General features: G+C 32.2%; 1 protein-coding gene across 1 annotated transcript; it reads right to left on the bottom strand.

Annotated features, from left to right (window-relative positions):
- Positions 1-1,163: 1,163 nt before the first annotated feature.
- LOC128214897 (transcription factor 21-like) lies at positions 1,164-17,212 on the bottom strand. The gene is made up of 2 exons (XM_052921603.1): positions 15,868-17,212; positions 1,164-1,783 (listed from the first exon to the last, which is right to left on the bottom strand). The coding sequence occupies exons 1-2, from the start codon at positions 16,177-16,179 to the stop codon at positions 1,649-1,651; spliced, it is 447 nt and encodes a 148-aa protein (XP_052777563.1). The 5' UTR covers positions 16,180-17,212; the 3' UTR covers positions 1,164-1,648.
- Between the last annotated feature and the right edge of the window lie 4,674 nt (positions 17,213-21,886).

Raw genomic sequence — 21,886 nt, 5'->3', positions numbered from 1 at the left:
CAAATGATCGCGGAAGTGTAAGCCAGATAATTGGGACGGCTTTGTCACCAAAATTAAGAAGACTCTTAAGTGGAATCGATTAAAACCATTCGCGGATAACGCACGATATACATGTGGTTTGTGGCTGAAACCCCCGTGTTGATTAAACAGACCCCATTGTACTTCTCGATAGTTTTAACTTTGCATTCTTACACAAATCCGATTTGAATTCTGTCCGAAAAAATAAACACAACAAACAGTTACTAGTATTTTAAGTTATCGATCTTGACTTTATATGAAACATGGTTGTGATGGTGCGTTTCTTTGCTTGGCCATCATTGTAAAGTGTTATGTCTTTTAATCGTCCGGTTCCAATCGTAAGCAAACTGGACGTAATAAAACAGATCAATTAATGTCAAATTGGCTGTCTTAAATGTTTTTATTTACTACGTCAAGTAGCTCTAATACTTATAAAAAATGCAGTAGTTTTAGACTATCAGCTTCAGTCTACGAGAGCAGTATTTCGGGAATGCGACCAGCTGCCTGACATAGCAAAATAAACATTTAAATATTAATTAATGTACTGCTTATGTGTTTTTTTTTGTACAATTCTCTTGTGTTGTGTCTATGCCTTCTTGGAGCCAACTCTTTCTGATAATACAGGGCTTTCAATAGAATCCGATAAAGGTAAGCCCCTATTTGTTTTCTAGTTGAGCGGCGTAATTGAGAAACTGTATGCGTCAACTCGTCTTTGTTTGAAATATATAAAACTCTGCTAGTCTCATCGCAAAATGGCTAGTCATTGGACCGATTGTTGAGAACTGTGTTTAAGTTAACAACATGTGTAATGACATCGTCGTGAACTTTTAAATTGAAATATTGGACGATATGCTCATATATTTAAATAAAGCAAGTACAATTGAACCAGCTGTCTCAATGCTAATTTTAATGCAATAGATCATAAGTGTGTCGTTTTATTTTCGAGAGCAGTAAAGTCTTGAAAGTTAACAACGATGACGTTAACAGCGATGATAACTTTAACAAATTTCGGCCCAATAACTGCCTAATGCGGGTTAAAGCGAACCCTTGTATCATTAATGTAAAGTTTCAAATTGCTCATATTGACTTTAACACTAACCTGGTATATTCTATCTTATTAACATGGATAAAAAATAAAAATTACAACATGTTTAAAAATTTATTTCGTCGACAGATTGTAAAATCCTTCAATGCACAAACCATGCTATTAAATATCACTCTCCACTGACTTTGACTCATGTAAGCATGTACAAATGTACTTTGGCACTGAATGGTCGGTCCCTTTGAGTCAGGGTAATCCGAAATAACCACCTATGAATACAACTGTAAAATAAATATGTAAGGCACTTATTTAAAGAGCACTTTTCGATTTCCTGGCGTTATATGATATATTCAACCTATAGTTCTCTATCATTTACATAAAAAATAATCTAGGGCATCGAAGCCGTGTTATTACTTTAACTTTTTCATGAAACTTCGGAAACAAACTTCTTTCGGAGTACCCCATAAAATTCTTTGATCTACAATACTAAAATCAGAAATTTAATAGAATATAAGGACCATACAGTGTCACAAACGCACACACCAAAAATCACAACTACAAAATCCATAATCACAAAATAATCCGTTGTCATGGTGATTCGGTCACAAGGTCATCGAGATTATGGTCCTCTGATAGGCTGCTTGTGTCTTTGTCGCTGCGCGTGCTATCTAGCGGAGACAGGTTAGAGTGATCGCCCTTGCCTTGAAAACTGAACGGCCAGGTCTGAAAAACAGATTATCACTTTTTAATATCAGTAAAGTAAATTCAAGTGTTTCAACCGAATTAATGAACAACTAACTATAAACTTTTCTCCTCTAAAAATTGACCTTTGTAAATAAGGGCATACAACAGTTTTATTGCGATTAGCTTAATGATTATTAACGAGGGTTTTTCGGAAAGTTTCATTCGGAACTCCTCGGTAATTTTTTTATCGAAAACAACCTCGAATGTATATGAACGGTTTACCATGTCAGAATTCGATATATTTTAAGTCCGCTGCAAGTAGATCGCGTAGTAATTGAATTTAGCAGTTAAACGTAATGACTTATCTCTTGGGAATCTTAATTATGTTTGCAATAATACACTCCACAGGCAATCGATTTAAACTGAGATCAACAAATACAAGCTAAAACACTACGTTTAATTAATGATACAATTCAAAATTTAACGATCTACTTTTGCTGATGTACCTGTATACATCCGAGGTTGCTTTCGATAAAGATGGCCGAGGAGTTCCGAATGCGGAAAGTTTGCGTAATATTAACATAAAGCAGAGCAAACTCTGTAAACAAATGTTTGTAATTTGGTACAAATGAAGTCCAATGCAATTGGAACTATATGAAAAGGTGTTTTATTTTCATTCGTTCAAAAAAATACCAATCACCACCAAGAAAATAACTCATATAAAGAATCATTTTTTACCTAAATATTAAATCATGAATTTGTAAACACAAAATAAACATATTAACGTTACATTTTTCATTCGTAGATATCAGTGTATAAAATTATTTCTTGATAACAATATACTTACATACTTATTCAGATAATCACCCTCACCCCAACCCCAGAAAAAGACAGACAAACAAACAAATAACAGCAACAAAGAAACAAACATAATAACCCTGAAATGTTATGTAATGTGTATGTAATTTATGCTAACCATATATATATATGTGGAATTGTTTTAGTTAAGATCGATTGGATCACGAAATTCATAAATTATTACTTTCACAAATTTGTGAAGCATGTGATCACCCGTTTCACAAATCCATTTTTTGAAAAATGTGTACAGCCAAATGGGGTGAAGGGGTATGAAGTTAACTCCTTTTTTCGCTGACAGATCATGGCGATAACCCTAACATTTATAAATAACTATAGTTTGATGCATTTGTGGTCTGCAAGTGTTGCTTTGTACGCTGTGTGCGTGTCTGCGCCTATGTAAGGCGTTAGCTTAACTGTGTCTTTAAACAGGCACTTGGTTATTTTTTTGGCTGATATCTTTGTTCCCGTAGTGTTCATAGTGTTATAATATGACTGTTGTCTTATATGCACCTTGTTACCTTGACTGAATGCCTTTTCACTACCCGATCTTGTCATTATGAACATAAGTGTGTTTAGTGGTCAGTATGTTTTGTCCAATGAGAAGGCAGAATTTCTCAAGTTTAAGGCAGAATTTCTCAAGTTTTGTCCAATGAGAAGGCAGTATTTCTCAAGTTTTGTCCAATGAGAAGGCAGAATTTCTCAAGTTTTGTCCAATGAGAAGGCAGAATTTCTCAAGTTTTGTCCAATGAGAAGGCAGAATTTCTCAAGTTTTGTCCAATGAGAAGGCAGAATTTCTCAAGTTTTGTCCAATGAGAAGGCAGAATTTCTCAAGTTTTGCAAGTCATTTGTTTCAGTAAATCAGCAGTCAACCGTTAATGATTTTAATCAGATGAAGCTGTAGAATAAACAATGGCTGGCTCAGTTAATGGGTAGTTTACACAGTATAATGTAGACCACTAAAACTTGGTTAGAATGTTCTTATACAACCTAAATGGTTATGCGACTTTGTCTCATCAAACTATTTATTTTTGTAAGTATACACACCAGTACTTAATGGCTGCTAGGTTTCGTTCATATCGTTTTAATTCGATATTCTTAACGTCGTTAGTTCAGCACAACGGGGCCTCGATCCACTTCAAACTTTACATCCATATTTGTTTCTTAATGAAATTTAAATGAGACAAGTGGAATATTTAAAATTAATGAGTAAAATATTTTAAGTTACTGAATAACATATTTCAAATTAATTACTGAAATATTTTAAACGAATGACATGTAGATGTTAATTTCACCAACGTCCTACTTCCATTTTGTAATTTAGGCCATTCAGTTATACCATTGACTTTTTTCACCGGCACCGGATTTTGAAACTCAGTCAATTTTTTTTTCAATAAAAAAGTATTTTCATTTTTCAGTTTTGATTCAAAACAAAAAAATACAATACCGAAATTGTAACAAATATTGACTTTTTTAAAATTTATTTTCTTTTTAAATATACACTTTGTACTGAATATCTATACTAACCCTAAATCAGCAAAGAAAGTGTATAGTTATTTTAAAGTGTATTTCTTCACAATTTCGGTTTTGTAATTTTTAGTTTGGAATTATAAGAAGATGACTATGTAATATTTTTCATAGTATATCGTTATAGGCATTTGAAAGGGTCCATTTGAATAAAATGAATTTGAAGAAGAACAATACATAAGATTGAAGATTGTATATGTTACACTTGATAAGGTGCGATTTTTTTTTTAATTTTAATGCAATCTTATGTTAGACTCATTCGACTATTAAGAATAAAAAAAATCCATAGGATTTGTGTACAGATAAAAAATAATATTGGCTGTGTCTGGTTGCTTTTTCAACGGGGATTTGCGTGGCCACATAGCTAATATTGAAAACTCCAGGAATAAAGGCTATTATTGTTTTATCTTTACACAAATCATATGCTTATTTTTCATTATTTAAAGTCAATTGAAGATGCATTGAAATTGAAAACAATTATTTTTGCATCCATCATATTGCCTATCTCCTAATACACATCTATATGACCTCCAAATCAATCATGTACATACAGGCTTTGATATAATAGTTAATACTGAGAAATGTCAAACTCCTTAAAAGTTAACAATAAATGTTCTGTTCTGGTCTGTTAATCGTGAATTTTATAAAAAATATGTTTTTTTTCGAGTACTCGAGTAGTGATTTGGTACTAGGGTACTCGGATGATTGATCGAGTACTCGAGTACTCGGGTACTCGTTGCCATTCCTATCCTTAATACAGACTCTCAAGAAGCAATTTATGATTTATCAAATTATAAATGTTTTAGCAATCAAACCCGTTAGTCTCTGAAAAAGGCGAATCCAAACATGAACACTTTCGAAAATAACTGACATTCTCAAACAATTAACTGTGGAGATGAAAATTGAAGTATCTTTTTTTTATGAAAATGCAAGGAAATTGAACAAAATGCAACAACATAATTGATTTAATATATCATGCTCAGAGTCCATTCATTTTGTATTCACCCTGGTTTGTACATTTATGACAATGCACTTAATGCATACGATGGCGGGTTATATTGACTTATCACGATGAATAAAACTTACTTAAAATATACTTAATGATCAAAATTAAATAGGCCCTTTCCACTCCACAGGGACACCCAAAAAGCAAGCATACCGAACTCTAGCGTGATTACAAGTTATTAAAGGAAAGAATGTATATCTACTTCAAACAGGAAAATACAATGAAAAGCTGTCAACAAGCATTTTATCCCTACGTAGTCATTTTAAAAATTATAAATGTTATTCGAACTGCCTTTGAATGGTCAGTGAAATAATACTTAGCCCAAGTCACACTATTGAAAGCGTCTAAGTTACCAAAATAGTTAGATTTGAATCAATTTATATTAAGTATTTACTGCCTATATCTGAATCAATACATTAGTATTTACTACCTATATCTGAATTAATATATTAGTATTTACTGCCTATATTTAAGTCAACACATTAGCGTTTACTACCTATATCTAAATCAATACATTATTATTTAATGCCTAAATCTGAATCAATACAATAGTATTGACTGCCTATATTTGAATCAATACATTATTATTTACTGCCTAAATCTGAATCAATACATCCGTATTAACTGCCTTTATCTGAATCAATACATTGGTATTTACTGCCTATATATAAATAAATACATTAGTATTTACTGCCTATATCTGAATCAATACATTCGAGTTTACTGCCTATATCTTAATCAATGCATCCGTATATCCTGCCTATATTTCAATCAATACATTAGTATTTACTGCCTATATTTCAATCAATGCATAAGTGTTAACTACCTATATCTGAATCAATACATTATTATTTACTGCCTAAATCTGAATCAATACAATAGTATTGACTGCCTATATTTGAATCAATACATTGGTATTTACTGCCTATATATGAATAAATACATTAGTATTTACTGCCTTTATCTGAATCAATACATTGGTATTTACTGCCTGTATCTGAATAAATACATTAGTATTTACTGCCTATATCTGAATCAATACATTCGAATTTACTGCCTATATCTAAATAAATACATCAGTATTTACTGAATCAATACATTAGTATTTACTGGCTACATCTGATTTAATACATTCGTATTTACTGCCTATATCTGAATCAATACATTCGTATTTACTGCTTATATTTTAATCATTACATTAGCGTTTTCTACCTATATCTGAATCAATACATAAGTTTTTTTACTATATTTGAATTATTCATTAGTTTCTACCGTAATTATTTGAGTAAATGCATAAAGGATTATTGTCTATATTTGAATCTATACATAAAGGATTATTTACTATATTTGATTCAATACATAAAGGATTATTATCTATTGTCTATATTTGAAAATACATAAAGGATTATTGTCTATTGTCTATATTTGAATCAATACATAAAGGGTTATTGTCTATATTTGGATCAATACATAAAGGATTATGTCTATTGTCTATATTTGAATCAATACATAAAGTTTTGTTGCCTATATTTGAGTCAATACAAGTGATTGGTACCATGTTGCATTTCATATATAATTTAGTATGTATTTTTATGTATTGCGCGCATCGAGCAAATGATTTAACATTTTCATTCGAAATGATATGCATGTACGTATGTAAGCTTTTAAACTTAAGTTAGTTGTGTATGTTTTGATCACTTATTAATTGCATGCATTGTTATTACTGTCAGTGCAAACATCACAGCATAAACATGTTACAGTGCCGAAACGAAAAAAAAATATTCTCGTTTTTGGCATAATTAGAAATAAAATGAAATATTTTTTTATTAAATATTATTTCTTTAGTGTAAGAAAGTTTTTGTCGTTGCTAAACCTATCTATAGCAGGAAAGTTACTTAGAATTTTACAGCTAAATGTGTTTGTATTTATTGCATTCTCGCATCTTAAATCAAGTTAAATGCTTCTCATTAAATAACGCAATTTACGTCCAATCTTGTACGTAGCGATATGAATACGCCATTAACAGCGCATAATATCGTAGTTTATGGGCCCTTAAATTGATTTAAGGAATCTGGCGCGCCAGGGTGACATTTATGAGGGTTTGAAACAATACACGGCAGATAACCCTTGTAAACGCTGTGATTTGATAACCAATTACGATTCATTAATTGATAATGGGATGCTGATAGTGTTAGACCATTCATTAATGCATTGTTCACTTGAAGCCGATTCTAGGGTGCGTTGACATCATAGTTGCAACAGCAGCAACACAAACAACAATAAAACAGCAGCAAAAACAACAACGACCCACTAATTGATAACGGGACACTGATAGTGTTATACCATTCATTAATGCATTGTTCACTTTAAGCCGATGCTAAGGTACGTTGACATCATTATTGCAACAACAACAACTAAACAACAACAATAACAACAACAACAACAACAACCCACTAATTGATAACGGGATACTGATAGTGTTAGACCATTCATTAATACATTGTTCACTTTAAGCCGATCCTAAGGTACGTTGACATCATTATTGCAACAACAACAACAACAACAACAACAACAACAACAACATAATGATGCATAGACGATTTTCAATCGCAACAACAAACTTATTCTTATTGTATAGTTTCACCGAATTGCATGTTTAAATGTACTTTATAATTATATTTGAATCTGTTGTTGTTTGTGAATGACACCTTAGTATCAATGATATATTGATTCACATATGTGTATTAACACCATTACGTACATATACATATACATAAGACATCTTATAGAAATATAGTCAAAACAATATTTATTTAATTTCGATATCAACTGCTCAAATGTTTTTGTTTTTTTGTTTTTTAGCCTTTCATACATTTTATAACCGATCGCCATGTATATCATCGTCGAATACCCCCGATACACACAACGCGATGCTTCATTGTGTTACGTTCATTGTGTACCGTATGTATGAAATGAAACAGAAGAAAGTACCGTGGTTGCCGACGATGCATGTATAATCAATTCATCCATGACCATGGGTCATCTTTGACTTATATCATTGTGTCTATCGTGTGAACTGATTAATACGAAATAAACTCCAATCTGCTCTGTTCCTGTTATATGTTTCAGTCAATTATCATCGCCTGATGGTTTCAGAAAACACATTACACATAAAAATGTAATCTTGTTAAATTCTGGAGGGGTCAAGGCCAACATAATGAATACTGGTTTGGTAACATTCTTTTCATAAACATGTAGGGGGAATAGGCTTTATTATTATTATTATTATTATTATTATTATTGTATAAGTTTTTATGTAATGAGTAATTGTCATCCTTGGTGATTTGTAGTTAAAGTGATACTCTTATTCAAAATCAATACATACACATTATAACAGAAATACATTTTGACTGATAAACCTAAATAATGCATTTATGGAAAATATTAACTACTGATAATGAGATTGTAACCGTGAATTTAATAGCAAAAAGCGCATATTAAATGATTGGTGAATGCTAAACTAATTACTGATTTCTATTAGTCTTATAAGGTAGACATACTGTGTTTTATGCTCATTTCTTTCAAATTAAACCCGATGCCTATTTCATAGATAATATTGGGTAACCCGAACCAAATATATTCTTTAGGCCCAATAAGAGTTGATAAGTAGCATTCACGTTCAATATTATAACTGAGAATTACAAACACCAAAGCTGGTATGCTGACATGACTTTCTTCTTATTAATAAAATTTATATATTATTTTCCATCTATACATGGACATAATGAGTATTATGTCCGAAGGCTTTAATAAAAATATAATAATAATAATAAATTAATTGTTTAATATTTATAAGTAGCACTTTAAATGTTCAGTCTTACTTTCAGATTCTACAGAGTGTGTATACCACGTGATAAATTGCGCCATAAATGCTAGGTCGGAAGGCAATGTTTTGCTTTGAATGGTGACTTTAAAGCTGCACTCAAATAGATTGAACGTGTTGACAACTTTTTTACATTTTGTCTTGGAACGTGCCAATTTTTGCGAAAATCCATGGACTCCAATTATATAAGACTGCTGACAAAAACTAGATCGCAGATTTTTGCATTTAAGTTAAAACATTGATGTTCTATGCATTTTTCTTAAACCATTAGTAACAGTTTAAGCCATAAAACATTAATTTTCGAACGGAAATTTAAAAATCAGCGATCTGATCTTTTGTCATTGGTTTGCAGATATTTACGCAAACATTTGCTCTTTCCAAGACATTTTTTTTTTGTAAAAATGGTATATCTTTGAGAGTGCAGCTTTAAACAAAGATAACTTGACTATTTATTCACCCTTTTAAATGAAACGTAGTGCAGTCTACGCCGCTTACTGAATTCCGCCTTCGGTCTTATACTAGAGTTTGATTGAGAGTCAACTTTTTGAAAACACTTAGACAAACCTTTTCACAAAACCGCTGCCCGATGGAGCACTGTCAAAAGATTACTTTGGAAAAGGTTTATCGAAGTGTTTGAGAAAACTAACCACAGAACGAAACTTCGGTAATAAAACGAAGGCGGGTCTCTAGAAGTGGTTAAAAGTTATATTTGTTTTATGTCTTCATTTTAAGCAAAATTTTGGACATAGCATTTATGCCGTAATTTATCAGGTGGTATACACACATTGACTGTTCTATCATTGCTTCAATCATTTGTGTACGATTTCAATTATATCAATTTATCAAATACTCGCTACCTAAATGAACTCGTCAAAACATCGGAATGTTACACTGTTCAGCACGCTTTCCTATCACGTGACTGACATGATCTGTCATTGGTCAATTGGACGCGGTTATACTCGGGTAATTGTTCCTCAAATATTTACACTTCACTTCGAGTCTTTCAACAGGGTGCCAGACCCTCCCTTGGCAGAGACGGGAAGGTTAGCATAGCAATTTATTTTTCAAACATTATAATTATTATATTCTGAGGCCGTATTCAATAAGCATCTTAGTGAATATTTTCAACTAATTTCGTCATTTTTGACAACGCTTATTTTAAATATCCGCTACTTTTTATCAGATTTATTCAAATGCATATATTGTTTATTGCTTTTTACTTGCTTATTTTCATATTTTTGGTGTACAAACATTGTTCGTTCTCTTAAAATTCAAATAAGAAAAAGGCTATTTTTTCACTAAGTTGGAAATTGTAACTCTGATGCTTATTGAATACGGCCCAGGACTCTAGTTACTAAAAGGGTTCTACACATGGGTACAAGCAATACTAAAATATTTCACACGTGTAGTTTCGTTTATGTATGCTATAAGTATTTAAGTACCTGAACGCATTATTAAAATAAATGGTAAATGCTAAAGCGGTATAAGCAAAAAATTGCATAGTCTTCTATAGGCTAAGACATGTTTTCATATATTTGCTGTCAAAAAAGTTTTTTTAAAAATTAATGTCATTTACTTGTTTGTTTACATCGGTTGTGACCCGTCGGGATCCATGTGAGGACCCCTTTAAATCACATGAGTCCTCGTCCTGATATTTATTGAATGTAAACAGTTTGTTTTTCCAACACACCGTTATTGGCTGTCTTTTGTTACTGTTGTTTATATCATCTAAATCCGATACAGCACAATTGACACTAAAATACAATACGAACATATTTATGTTACTCAGTTTATACAGTCAAACCCCGTTGGCTCGAACCTGTCCTTAACATTCAATTCGAGCCAAGCGATTTCGAGCAAATGCAGTTCGACTGTACATACATTTGTCGAATCTGACAAAAGTATTTTATCGCGACATATTAGCATTTTGTTTGAAATTAATTAAGTATCATCTGTTCGATTCGATAATTTATTTCTAAGTAATTCCCTAATTCAATGAAGTCTTCTTTAAAATTGATTATTGTGTGAGTTTTTTTTACTGACAGCAGAAACATTTTTTTGGCACTAAAAGTTCGGGTTTACAATCAATTGCTTTCAAAATTAGACATTTGTCAAATCTGTTCACTCACTTGTCAAAACTATTTTAATTCCAGGTTTGAAAGCTTCCTTGAAACCGTTCATTAAATATTTAACAAGAATTAAACTATATGGAGAACCGACATAACAATTGTTTTAAAAAACCTCGAAAGCTGAGGGAGGATACTGTCAATCAGTTGATCGCATGTAAATGAAGACATATAATTTTTCTAATTTAAAAAAATCTCATTTCTTTCAAAATATGATTCCTAAAAGTATGATTTTTTGTTTCTAAATCTTTAATTTTATATTGTCAGTGAATATGTATTTACTTAAAATTTCTTTGAATAGACAATACTTTAGCTCATAACATGTGAAACACCAAATAATAATGGTTTGGAGAACTTACACAATCGTTCTAATAAAAACAGCAAGATTAAAGATGCCCTCTTACTCCCGGATAAGATGTTCCACAATTAAAATAATTGATTTAATTTACCGAAAATGATGAATAAAAATCGAAATCAATAGATCTTGTGAAGAATACCATGTTTAATTTTAAAAGAAAGGGGCAGAAAACACGGTATTTCTACCTCATGAGACGATAGTTGATCACTGTGAATCTTTAAGCACTCACCAGTCATTTAATGTTTGTGCATTTTCTGCTTTTAGATACACGGTTATAATTTTATGTTATTATCATTAATAATATTTTTCATAAATATAGTATTAGTAAGTTTATCTTTCAAAATGTATGTTTGATATACATGTGTATGTATGATATACATGACATTGTGTATGAATCGATTTTAAATACAAGATTCTCTTCAAGCCTTGTTGTTCCATTTGATATCAGAAACACAAAACATCATCACCGTCAAAACATCAAGCTTTAACTGCCATGTACATGTGAACAGATGATTGAAGCTTGTTTAAGCAATTCCGATACGGAATTTCTTTAGAATTCCATCAAAATGGCATTAGATATTAAAAAAGATTCTGAAATGACTACATGTATTTACAGTTATGTTGAAAAATGAGATGTAAACATTTGAAATTGAAGAAGATTCCTGCAGACAATTTACTGTCGTGGTGAAACACGGAGATGAGATATGTCATAAATTCATATTTATCATGTAAATAAATCGGTATTTGTAAAATGCAAATGTCTACACACGTGACAGAAATAAAGATGGATTTGAAAATCAAATATGTATTCCAATACACATATAGGACCTTTCAACTAAAGATCTCCGACTATTTTGGCGTAAATAGAAATTATCTTAAGTGTCATTTTAGCGTTATTTTGCTAAATATTTGAATATTTAGCCAGCATAAAAATGAAGACAAAGACTCACGACAAAAACAACTTGCTTTGTTAATCAGATGTTAATCACATGTAGTTTATAAGGCAGAGCAGCAATGTGTGATACAACTTTCTTTGTTTCTTATAGCGAATGTTCCACGGAAGCCTGTACGTGTCCCGTCGTATTATTTTATATAACGATCGTATAAACGAATTAGTGTACTGTTTAAAAATGACTAAATACGTTTAAACTACTTAGTATAACTTTTAAAAACGACTAAGTATATCGTTTAAAAACGACTAAGTATATCGTTTAAAAACGACTAAGTATATCGTTTAAAAACGACTAAGTATATCGTTTAAAAACGACTTAGTATATCGTTTAAAAACGACTAAGTATATCGTTTAAAAACGACTAAGTACGTTTAAACTACTTAGTTTCCCGTTTTAACGACAAATTATCTCGTTTAAAGGAAAAAGTGTCTCGTTTGTACGACACACTATCTAGTAATAACGACTTAGTATCTCGTTTATACGACCAAATATCGTAAAATAACGACTTCGTATCTCGTTTATACGACAAAGTATCGTATAATAACGACTTCGTATCTCGTTTATACGACCAAGTATCGTATAATAACGACTTCGTATCTCGTTATACGACAAAGTATCGTATAATAACGACTTCGTATCTCGTTTATGCGACCAAGTATCGTATAATAACGACTTCGTATCTCGTTTATACGACAAAGTATCGTATAATAACGACTTCATATCTCGTTTAAACAACTGAGTATCCCTTTTCAACGAGTAAGTGTTGTCAACGGGATAGAGAGTCGTTATAACGATATAATAAGTCTTTAAAGCGAGTTATGTAAGTCGTAATTACGAAATATTTCATAAAAAAAATATAATTTAGCTGTGTGTTGTTGTTTTCTTCCCAATAAAAGATATTTCTTCAAAATGGAAGTGCAAAAGTTATCTACTTTCAATCAACCCTCAATAAAGAATACATAAGCATTCACATTTTGGTCAAATAATGGCAAATGGAATGAACGATAATTGTAAATGGAAAAAGTAGCACGTGGCACTGTTTGCACGAACTCGCTAGTTTGTATATTTAACGTTTTCCGGAATATCCAGCTAAATTATCGAAATATTTATCATTCTTGGCCTGTTTGTTTATATGTATTAGTAGGGTGCACTTCGCGTGTTATGCGCCTTAGTATGTAAATATTCACACCTGTTAAAGCTTTACACGGTGGTTTTGGGGATATTTAGCCTTTCTAGGATGAAAGGAAGGCGATCTTAACAACTTAACTGATTCAAAAGAACAAAAAAGTGAAGTATGTTTGTATTAAAATACAAACACAGCATAGTAGATAGAATAAATAATGCAACTGTGAATCTCTTGATAAAAAACTTTGTTGTTTGTCAGTTCTAACAACTTCTTTACAAGCCTTAAAGCTGCACTCTCACAAATTGACCGTTTTTTATATTTATTTTGGCTCAGAATCAGCTCATTTTGGTATCAGTGCCTTCAATTCAGCTAGGAACTCTTTAAGTAATAAAACATCAATTTTCAAGCGTAAATATGAAAACCAAGCTAAGAGTCAGCTCTCTGGTCGGCAGTTTAAAAACACTGGTTTCCAGACATTTACGCTAGCATTTGATCATTTCAAGACCAAGAAATAAAAAAAAGTTGTTAAAACAATCAGTCTGTAAGAGTGCAGCTTAAATGGCACTCCACAGTGCAAAAATGGGTGGGGAATGCCAAAATTTAAAAATAAAACATATCAAAAGTTTACTTTTATTTAGTTTATTAAGTAACAATCTTTTTCGGGAGTAAAACATACATCCTTTGTGCCATCTTTTGGATTAATAATTTGACCTTTTACGAAGAATATTTTATCAGCTTTTAGTTCGACATTTGCATTTTTCTTTTCAGAAAAGTCTGTCCACAATATAACTATGACTTTGTACCATAATGCTCCAGACTACATAATAAACAACGTCTTGGGGGTTATAGTTGATATGTTTTCAAATAAGAAAGATAATCAATTGAATAATGAAAAATAATGGATTAAATTCATTTCCTGGTTACAAAAATGCAAATATTTTCCTAAAAAATAGCTGCACTCGCCTTAATACATTATTGATTGGGCAGTACTGACTATTTTGACATAAAAAGTATTCATTTTGTATAAAGATATTTCCGGAAAATTGTAAAATTGTGAAACAAGATATTGTAAAATTATATTAATCACTTTTGATGGCACGATGGTACGCGATAGTGTGGTCTTTTGTTGTGGAGGAAAGCGGAATACCCGGAGGAAACTCACTTTTCCGGCTTGGTGACCACAAACCAAACTGACATAGCTCGTAGATAAGAACACTGCATATCTAGTTCAAAGGACCATAACATATTTATAAAATACGACAACGTATGTCGTTCCACAAAATAGTTTTCAAAATCGACACGTTTATTCAAAAACTCCGACTCCAGATATTAGTTAAAATTTGGATATTTTTGTTCATCATGAGTAGATGTTTCGTCTCTTACAAACTATTGCAAACATTTTTTGAATACCACCAACATAATCTTTCTGTTGAAATACTTTTACCGAAATAAAAATACGTTACGGTGCTAAAAGGTCTGTAAATGGAGGTATTTTGCCGATTGGTTATACCTTTGTTTAAGTTAACAACGTGTCTTAAAGGACATCGTTGTTAACTTAAAACGATTTGATAATGTTCTCACATATCTAAAATAGGTACATCTGAAACAGTTGTCTCAAATCTTGCTAGATTTATTCATTAAACTTCCAGAGCAGTTACGATTTTAAAGTTAACAACGATGGCGTTAACAACATTGTTAACTTTACCTCTAAACTACCAACCCATTAGAAAACCAACGTTGTTAACTTTACTTCTGAACTACCAACCCATTAGAAAACCAACGTTGTTAACTTAACTTCTGAACTACCAACCCATTAGAAAACCAACGTTGTTAACTTAACTTCTGAACTACCAACCCATTAGAAAACCAACGTTGTTAACTTAACTTCTGAACTACCAACCCATTAGAAAACCAACGTTGTTAACTTAACTTCTGAACTACCAACCCATTAGAAAACCAACGTTGTTAACTTAACTTCTGAACTACCAACCCATTAGAAAACCAACCTTGTTAACTTAACTTCTGAACTACCAACCCATTAGAAAACCAACGTTGTTAACTTAACTTCTGAACTACCAACCCATTAGAAAACCAACGTTGTTAACTTAACTTCTGAACTACCAACCCATTAGAAAACCAACCTTGTTAACTTAACTTCTGAACTACCAACCCATTAGAAAACCAACCTTGTTAACTTCATTTCTAAACCACATACCCATTTTCTAACCCCGATTCAAGTTATTTCTCTATCAAACTGCACCATCTTTAATACCAGTGACCAGAAACTTACCAAATTTAGTGGATGTATATTTGTAGACTGGTGACACACAACTTCTTCCTCGTTACCGTCCAGAATCTGTTTTAAATGTGCTATATAGCTGGATGCCAGTCTAAGAGTGTCTAATTTGGATAATTTAGTGTCTGACGGCACCCACGGCAACGTGGTTTTTAATTTTGAAAACGCCTTACTGAGGACCCTCATCCGGCTCCGCTCGCGCTCATTGGCGGCGTGGCGTTGTACCGGAAGGTGTTTATTCACTTTTCTGAGGACAGAATCATCCTCATCGTCACTAGTTTTCGCGTCTTTCCGCCTCCTTGGCATTTTTGTTCCACCGCGGCTGGGATCGTTTGTTTATGTATAAAACTTTTCGATAAAAAGCTTTGATAGCAAAGTTCGGAGACCTGTTTAAAATCAAAGTCCCACAGTTTGTTTATGTTATTTTAAGTGGAATATTAGTTTCACTTGTCTACAATAATAATGACTGCTATTAATAGAAACTTAATTTAAATAATCCATTTATCAGAATAGTGATCATTTGTGTAATACAGTCATACGTCGCATTAAGACAAAAGTCTTTAATACTATTTCTTTTTTAACTCCTCCTGGTATGTTTTATGTCAAAATTCTTGTAATCATAACTTGTCTGTTCTGACACATAAACCCTAATCAACAGTCAACTGTCACAAAAACACCTGTCTTTAGAACCATCAGCCAGTTTGCTTATCACGCATTTCAAAGACTTCAGATAACCTAAACTATGTCGTTTCACAATCTGATTTGAAATATAATTACGTAATAAATATATCTACACAAGTCTAATTGTGGCTAAATTGGCTAAATGTTCCAATAAATATTTCACGCGAAGCCAACTGGAGTACTTATTGTCAGACGTCTGTAAATTAATCCATTTCATTCACACATCTTATCGTAGATATTTCTTTCACTTTCTTCAAAGATGAACTTATTAAAAGTACATTCTGATTATTAGCACGATGCAGCAACTGTTATTTTGAACGGCAGACATTAAAACTGCAACTCGTATATCACTATATTTATTGTCGTCTGCGTGAAATACTTCCCGAACTGTCCTAACAAAAATCTATATTTGTTGTCGTCTGCGTGAAATACTTCCCGAACTGTCCTAACAAGAATTATCAAGCTTCTACCAGAAGCCCATTGTCAAATACAAAAAGCAGACGATTTCAAAACCAACGTTTTTGTTGCTACACGCGTCAACGTCCAGAAGTAAAAACTCTTCGCGTATCCGGCGATATCAGACACGTCACCTTTGACCACGACAGCGCGTGCAAAGTGCGAACCTACATGCCCCAAATCGTCTGATACATCCAGGAAGCATCCGTCTGTCAACTGAACATATAATTTCACAGCTGGACCATGTTTTCCCGTGGATTATCGTCCGACGTTGTTTATATATACAGCCATGTTCGTTAGAGCGATGAGTTTCGGTGGGCGGTGATTATGCAAATGAAGTAGGCGGAAGTCATGTTCTAGGCGGATCGTCTGTCTCTTTCTCTCTCTCTTCTTACTTGTATCTATAGTGTTTTTCTTAATATTTACTTTGCGTTTTTTTATATTACATACGTTTTTTTTTTTGTGTTACCATAATTTTAATTGTACGAAATTAGAAGTGTGTTTTTATTATATTTTCTCCGTACCTAAGATTTTAGAATATGTGCGTTAGATTTTATAGACAATACTTATTGCATATATTTAAACTCGCAAAATACTTTAGACTATACTTATTGCATATATTTAAACTCGCAAAATACTTTAGACTATACTTATTGCATATATTTAAACTCGCAAAATACTTTTTAACTCGCTTTCTTGAAATAGATTTATTAAATTTAAAGTCATTTTTGAGCAGTTCAAATGTTTTGTGTACATCTTCACTTAACATGCAGATATATCAACAACGCTGTACTGTATGTATTAGTTTAATTATATGTAAAATATGGTACATCATTTCATATGTAAATGTTTCATTATCATTCAGTATCTTTATCATGCTTATTGCTACGTATTTGCTAATTACATATACTTTTGTACGCACTAAAATATGTATTAGATTAAAGATACTCAAGATTCAACTTATTTTTTAAGAAACTTGAACAAAAAGCGTTCCTAATTACATGATATATATAATACATTCAATTAAACAAATATACAACGATAACATCAAATCAGATACATTTCTATGATATACGGGGGGCTCTTACAGCTGATAATTGTCAACCCTGAAAGCTTAAACAAGGGGTCTGTTTGGGTATGAGGGATTCATGCCCAAATAAGGCTAAAATGGCTTAAACCCTTTTTTATATTTGATTCCAAAGTAATTTATATTATAAGTTCACTGTAAACAATCGAACCCCGTTGGCTCGAAATCCCAGGAACCGGCGGAAATACCTCGTACCTCGAAAAATTCGACCCAAGCGGAATTGTTTACATTCAGTGTAAAGAAATCGGTCCTTCACATCTAGTTCGAGCCAACCAGGAATTAGAGCCAAGCGATTTTGAGCCAACGGGTTTCGACTGAATATAATATAACACTCTGAAATTAAATGTTTTTAATCCTAACCTCAGGAGTAACCAACCCTTCACACGTTAGACTCCTGAATATTTAGTAAAATCAGAGATATATGCTATGCCAAATAAATTCCATTACATATCATTTCATACCATTTGGTTATTTTTGATTATTTTATATTTATCATTTTCCAAGAGAATGCTTACAATTGGTTGCTGCTAAAATCCGGTTTATTTATCAGTGAACTGTGCGATGAAATGTTTTATACTGGATATGTGGTTTTGCCAACATGTTTTGGCGAACAAATCCCTAAGCAACGTAGATACAAGAAACCCTCAGGTACCCGGTTCCGACCAACGCGTTCTATGAAGAGAAATCAACCAGGGCTTGACATTTTATGTCACGTTATAATTTGGATACTTAGAAGAAAAAATGAATTAAAAACATGAAAAAATAATAACGAAATATTTTTAAAGAAAAAGGGCCAATTTCAAAAATTCAAAACGTGTAGGTTTTATAGTTGAACTGAACTTGGATAACTTTTGCACGCAGGTGAAGTCAAACATACGACAAGGGGTGGTATTCAATATGCAATTTTTGACTTCATTCGACGTAGAGGTCCTTTTTTTATATCGAGCAATCCAATTAGCTACATCGTTCTAAGTTTCAATTAAGACCAGTATTATGACGTAGTTAACTTCTAAACGTGAACAGTTTATTTGTATTGATGTGCTCACATATTTTAATACAAACAAGATCTGCTGAAACAGTTGACTCCAATCTTGTTCGAAATACAGCAGATCAATTTAATCAAATTAATCGATTAGTAACGATTTGAAAGTTACAAACATATAGTTAACAATGTTGTTAACCTTTTATTATGAACAATCGTCCAAATTACAAGTAAAGATTATGGCCGAAGCAAAAAACTTGAATAGCTTTTAGTTCAAAATTGTCAAGTAAATGCCGGGCGCCAAGTGGCCTAGAGCACTTGTTACCGGAATAGCCGGTAGCTAGGTGGGCTAGAGCACTTCCGCCCGCCAGGTGGGCTGGAACACTTTCGGCCGCCAGATGGGCTAGAGCACTTCCGGACGCGCGGTGGGCTAGAGCACTTCCAGCCACAGATGGGCTAGAGCACGTCCGGCCGCTATGTGGGCGAGAGTACTTCCGGCCGCCAGGTGGGTTAGAGAACTTGTTACCGGAAAAAACGCCCGCCAGGTTTGGAACCGGAATATCCCAGTTGTAAAATATCGCGCTGGAAAGCGCAAAGACCTCTAAGGGGACCACAAAGACGAAAAAAATCATAAATGACCACACAAGATATAAATCAAAATCACACAAGATGCCATTTACGACAATCAAGAGTGGTGTATATTTAAATATCATGGTGCAATAAATTACACACATTACTGCATAAGTAACAACTGATCAAGAACGAAGGCCATAAACCGCCGACAAAAATTATTAATAACTAATGGCTGTCATGATGACCACCCATCAACTGTCTCAACCGCCAGTAAGGGTTTCCATTTTTGCTATATTAATATTCTTTTTACATCATTTACATCAACTCGTATAATTTGTATTCAGCAAAAATTGCAAACGTTTTTGTACAGTATAGTTGATTTCAGACATCGATGAAATATACAAAACTACAATCAATTAAAAGTTGTTCACATATACTAGTAAGTGCATATTATTATATAGTTTTATAATAAATGTTGGACAAACATATGGAAAAAAATAAATATATATAATATTATTACCGTCAATGCCTTTCTTGGCTTAATATGTGTATGTTTAAGAAATCTTAAAAAACAGAAATATGTGGATTAAGGATGGCTGGTGGTATAAATATTTTCAAGGTAGAAATCAAAGTGACACTCTTATCTAAAATCAGAACAGAACAGAACAAAACAGAATTTATTACACGTTAACTATACAGTTTTTTGTGTTTCATTTACATATTAAATACATTACAATTATACAATGTAGTATGAAATTTTTAAGGATGAACTGGAATAGAAAACACAAATCAATCAAACTCTAATAGTATACAATACAATAACCGATAGTTTGCTTTTTATATACTAGTATATGTTGGAACAAATGATACCATTCTTACATTAAAACGGACTCACATAGTATATATAAACATAAATGGTAACCAATGGTTACAAATGTTAACAAAGCATACTACTGCTTGAGATAAAAATGTGTATCAAGGCTTATAATTATTGATTCATTAATAAAGTAGAACGCACCTTAAATGCTTCCGATATGTATTTGCTTAACATAAATGTTTCAGATGTATTTTGTGTATTAAGTAGTTGCACAAGTTTAAACATGCTAGGTCTAATTCTATAATAACCTTTAATATAAGTTTGTCTTAATTGGACATAAGGTGTACACTTAAATATAAAATGAAATTCGTCTTCTATTTCGTTGGAATCACATACTTAACAAAGACGTAAGTGGCGTTCTAATATATCATATCTGCCAGTATGAACGCTTAAATTATGCGAACATATACGTATTTTTGTGGAAGCAATTCTAAGATTTCTTATCTAAAATCAATACATACACATCGTGACATGTATAGCAAACATAAATTTTGAGTGATAAACCTTTACTACTGACTTAATAATGCATCTATGTTAAATATTAATTACTGATAACAATAGTGTATCCGTGTAATTAATAGCTGAAAACGCAAAAATATTAAATGACTGGTGAGTCATAAAAGATTGAGTGGTCAACCTTCGCTTCATACGGTAGAAATACGGTGTTTTCTGCACCTTTCTTCCAAATTAAACACGGTATCCTTCATAAAAACATTGATTTCGGTATTTATTCATCCTTTTCGGAAAAAAAAACAATTGTATTAATTGCGGTACATCTTATATTGGATTAAGGGTGCGTCTTTAAAACGATATTCGTTGTTTAAATATAGAACCCGTTCAAATGATAGCAAAAATTATAAGTTAGCACAATCCATGTACCCCATTATCACAAAAATACTTAAGTCAAATCTCAATTTCAGACTCAACTCTTTTTACCAAATAACAGCAAAGTTTATTCAAAATCGTATATATACGCGTTTTTACTATTTGTTAAGAGGCATTCTCTCATAGAACATTTTGAAAACAAACTTTTGTCAAGAATCATTTGAAAACTTATTCTACCTAAAAAGGCCATTGAGAACAAATCTTTGTTCTTGAGCAGTTACTCAAGTTCATGTTTTGTTCTAGTCTAAAAAATGTTTTCTGTGAACTAATGCCAAAAGGTTTTTATCAACACAGTCTATAAGAAAATACGCTTTAAAAAGAATAAAAACATAACTTTTAATGTTAAATAGTAAAATTGATTGAGATTGAGATTTGACTTAAGTATTTTTGTGATATTAGTGCCAGGCATCCATGATTGGATAATTGACAAGATTTAAGTTCTTTGTATCAAGCTTGTCTATGTTGTTGTTTT

The sequence above is a fragment of the Mya arenaria genome, chromosome 13 (assembly GCF_026914265.1).
Source record: "Mya arenaria isolate MELC-2E11 chromosome 13, ASM2691426v1".
NCBI classification, from domain to species: Eukaryota; Metazoa; Mollusca; class Bivalvia; order Myida; family Myidae; genus Mya; species Mya arenaria.
This window is presented reverse-complemented; position numbering and strand designations above follow the sequence as displayed.

Bases quoted from the DNA above. Each gene is read 5' to 3' on its own strand.
- LOC128214897 (XM_052921603.1), bottom strand. From the start codon at position 16,179: ATGCCAAGGAGGCGGAAAGACGCGAAAACTAGTGACGATGAGGATGAT. The intron at 1,784-15,867 runs GTAAGTTTCTGG...TCTGTTTTTCAG, and splicing joins ATATACATCCACTAAATTTG to ACCTGGCCGTTCAGTTTTCA.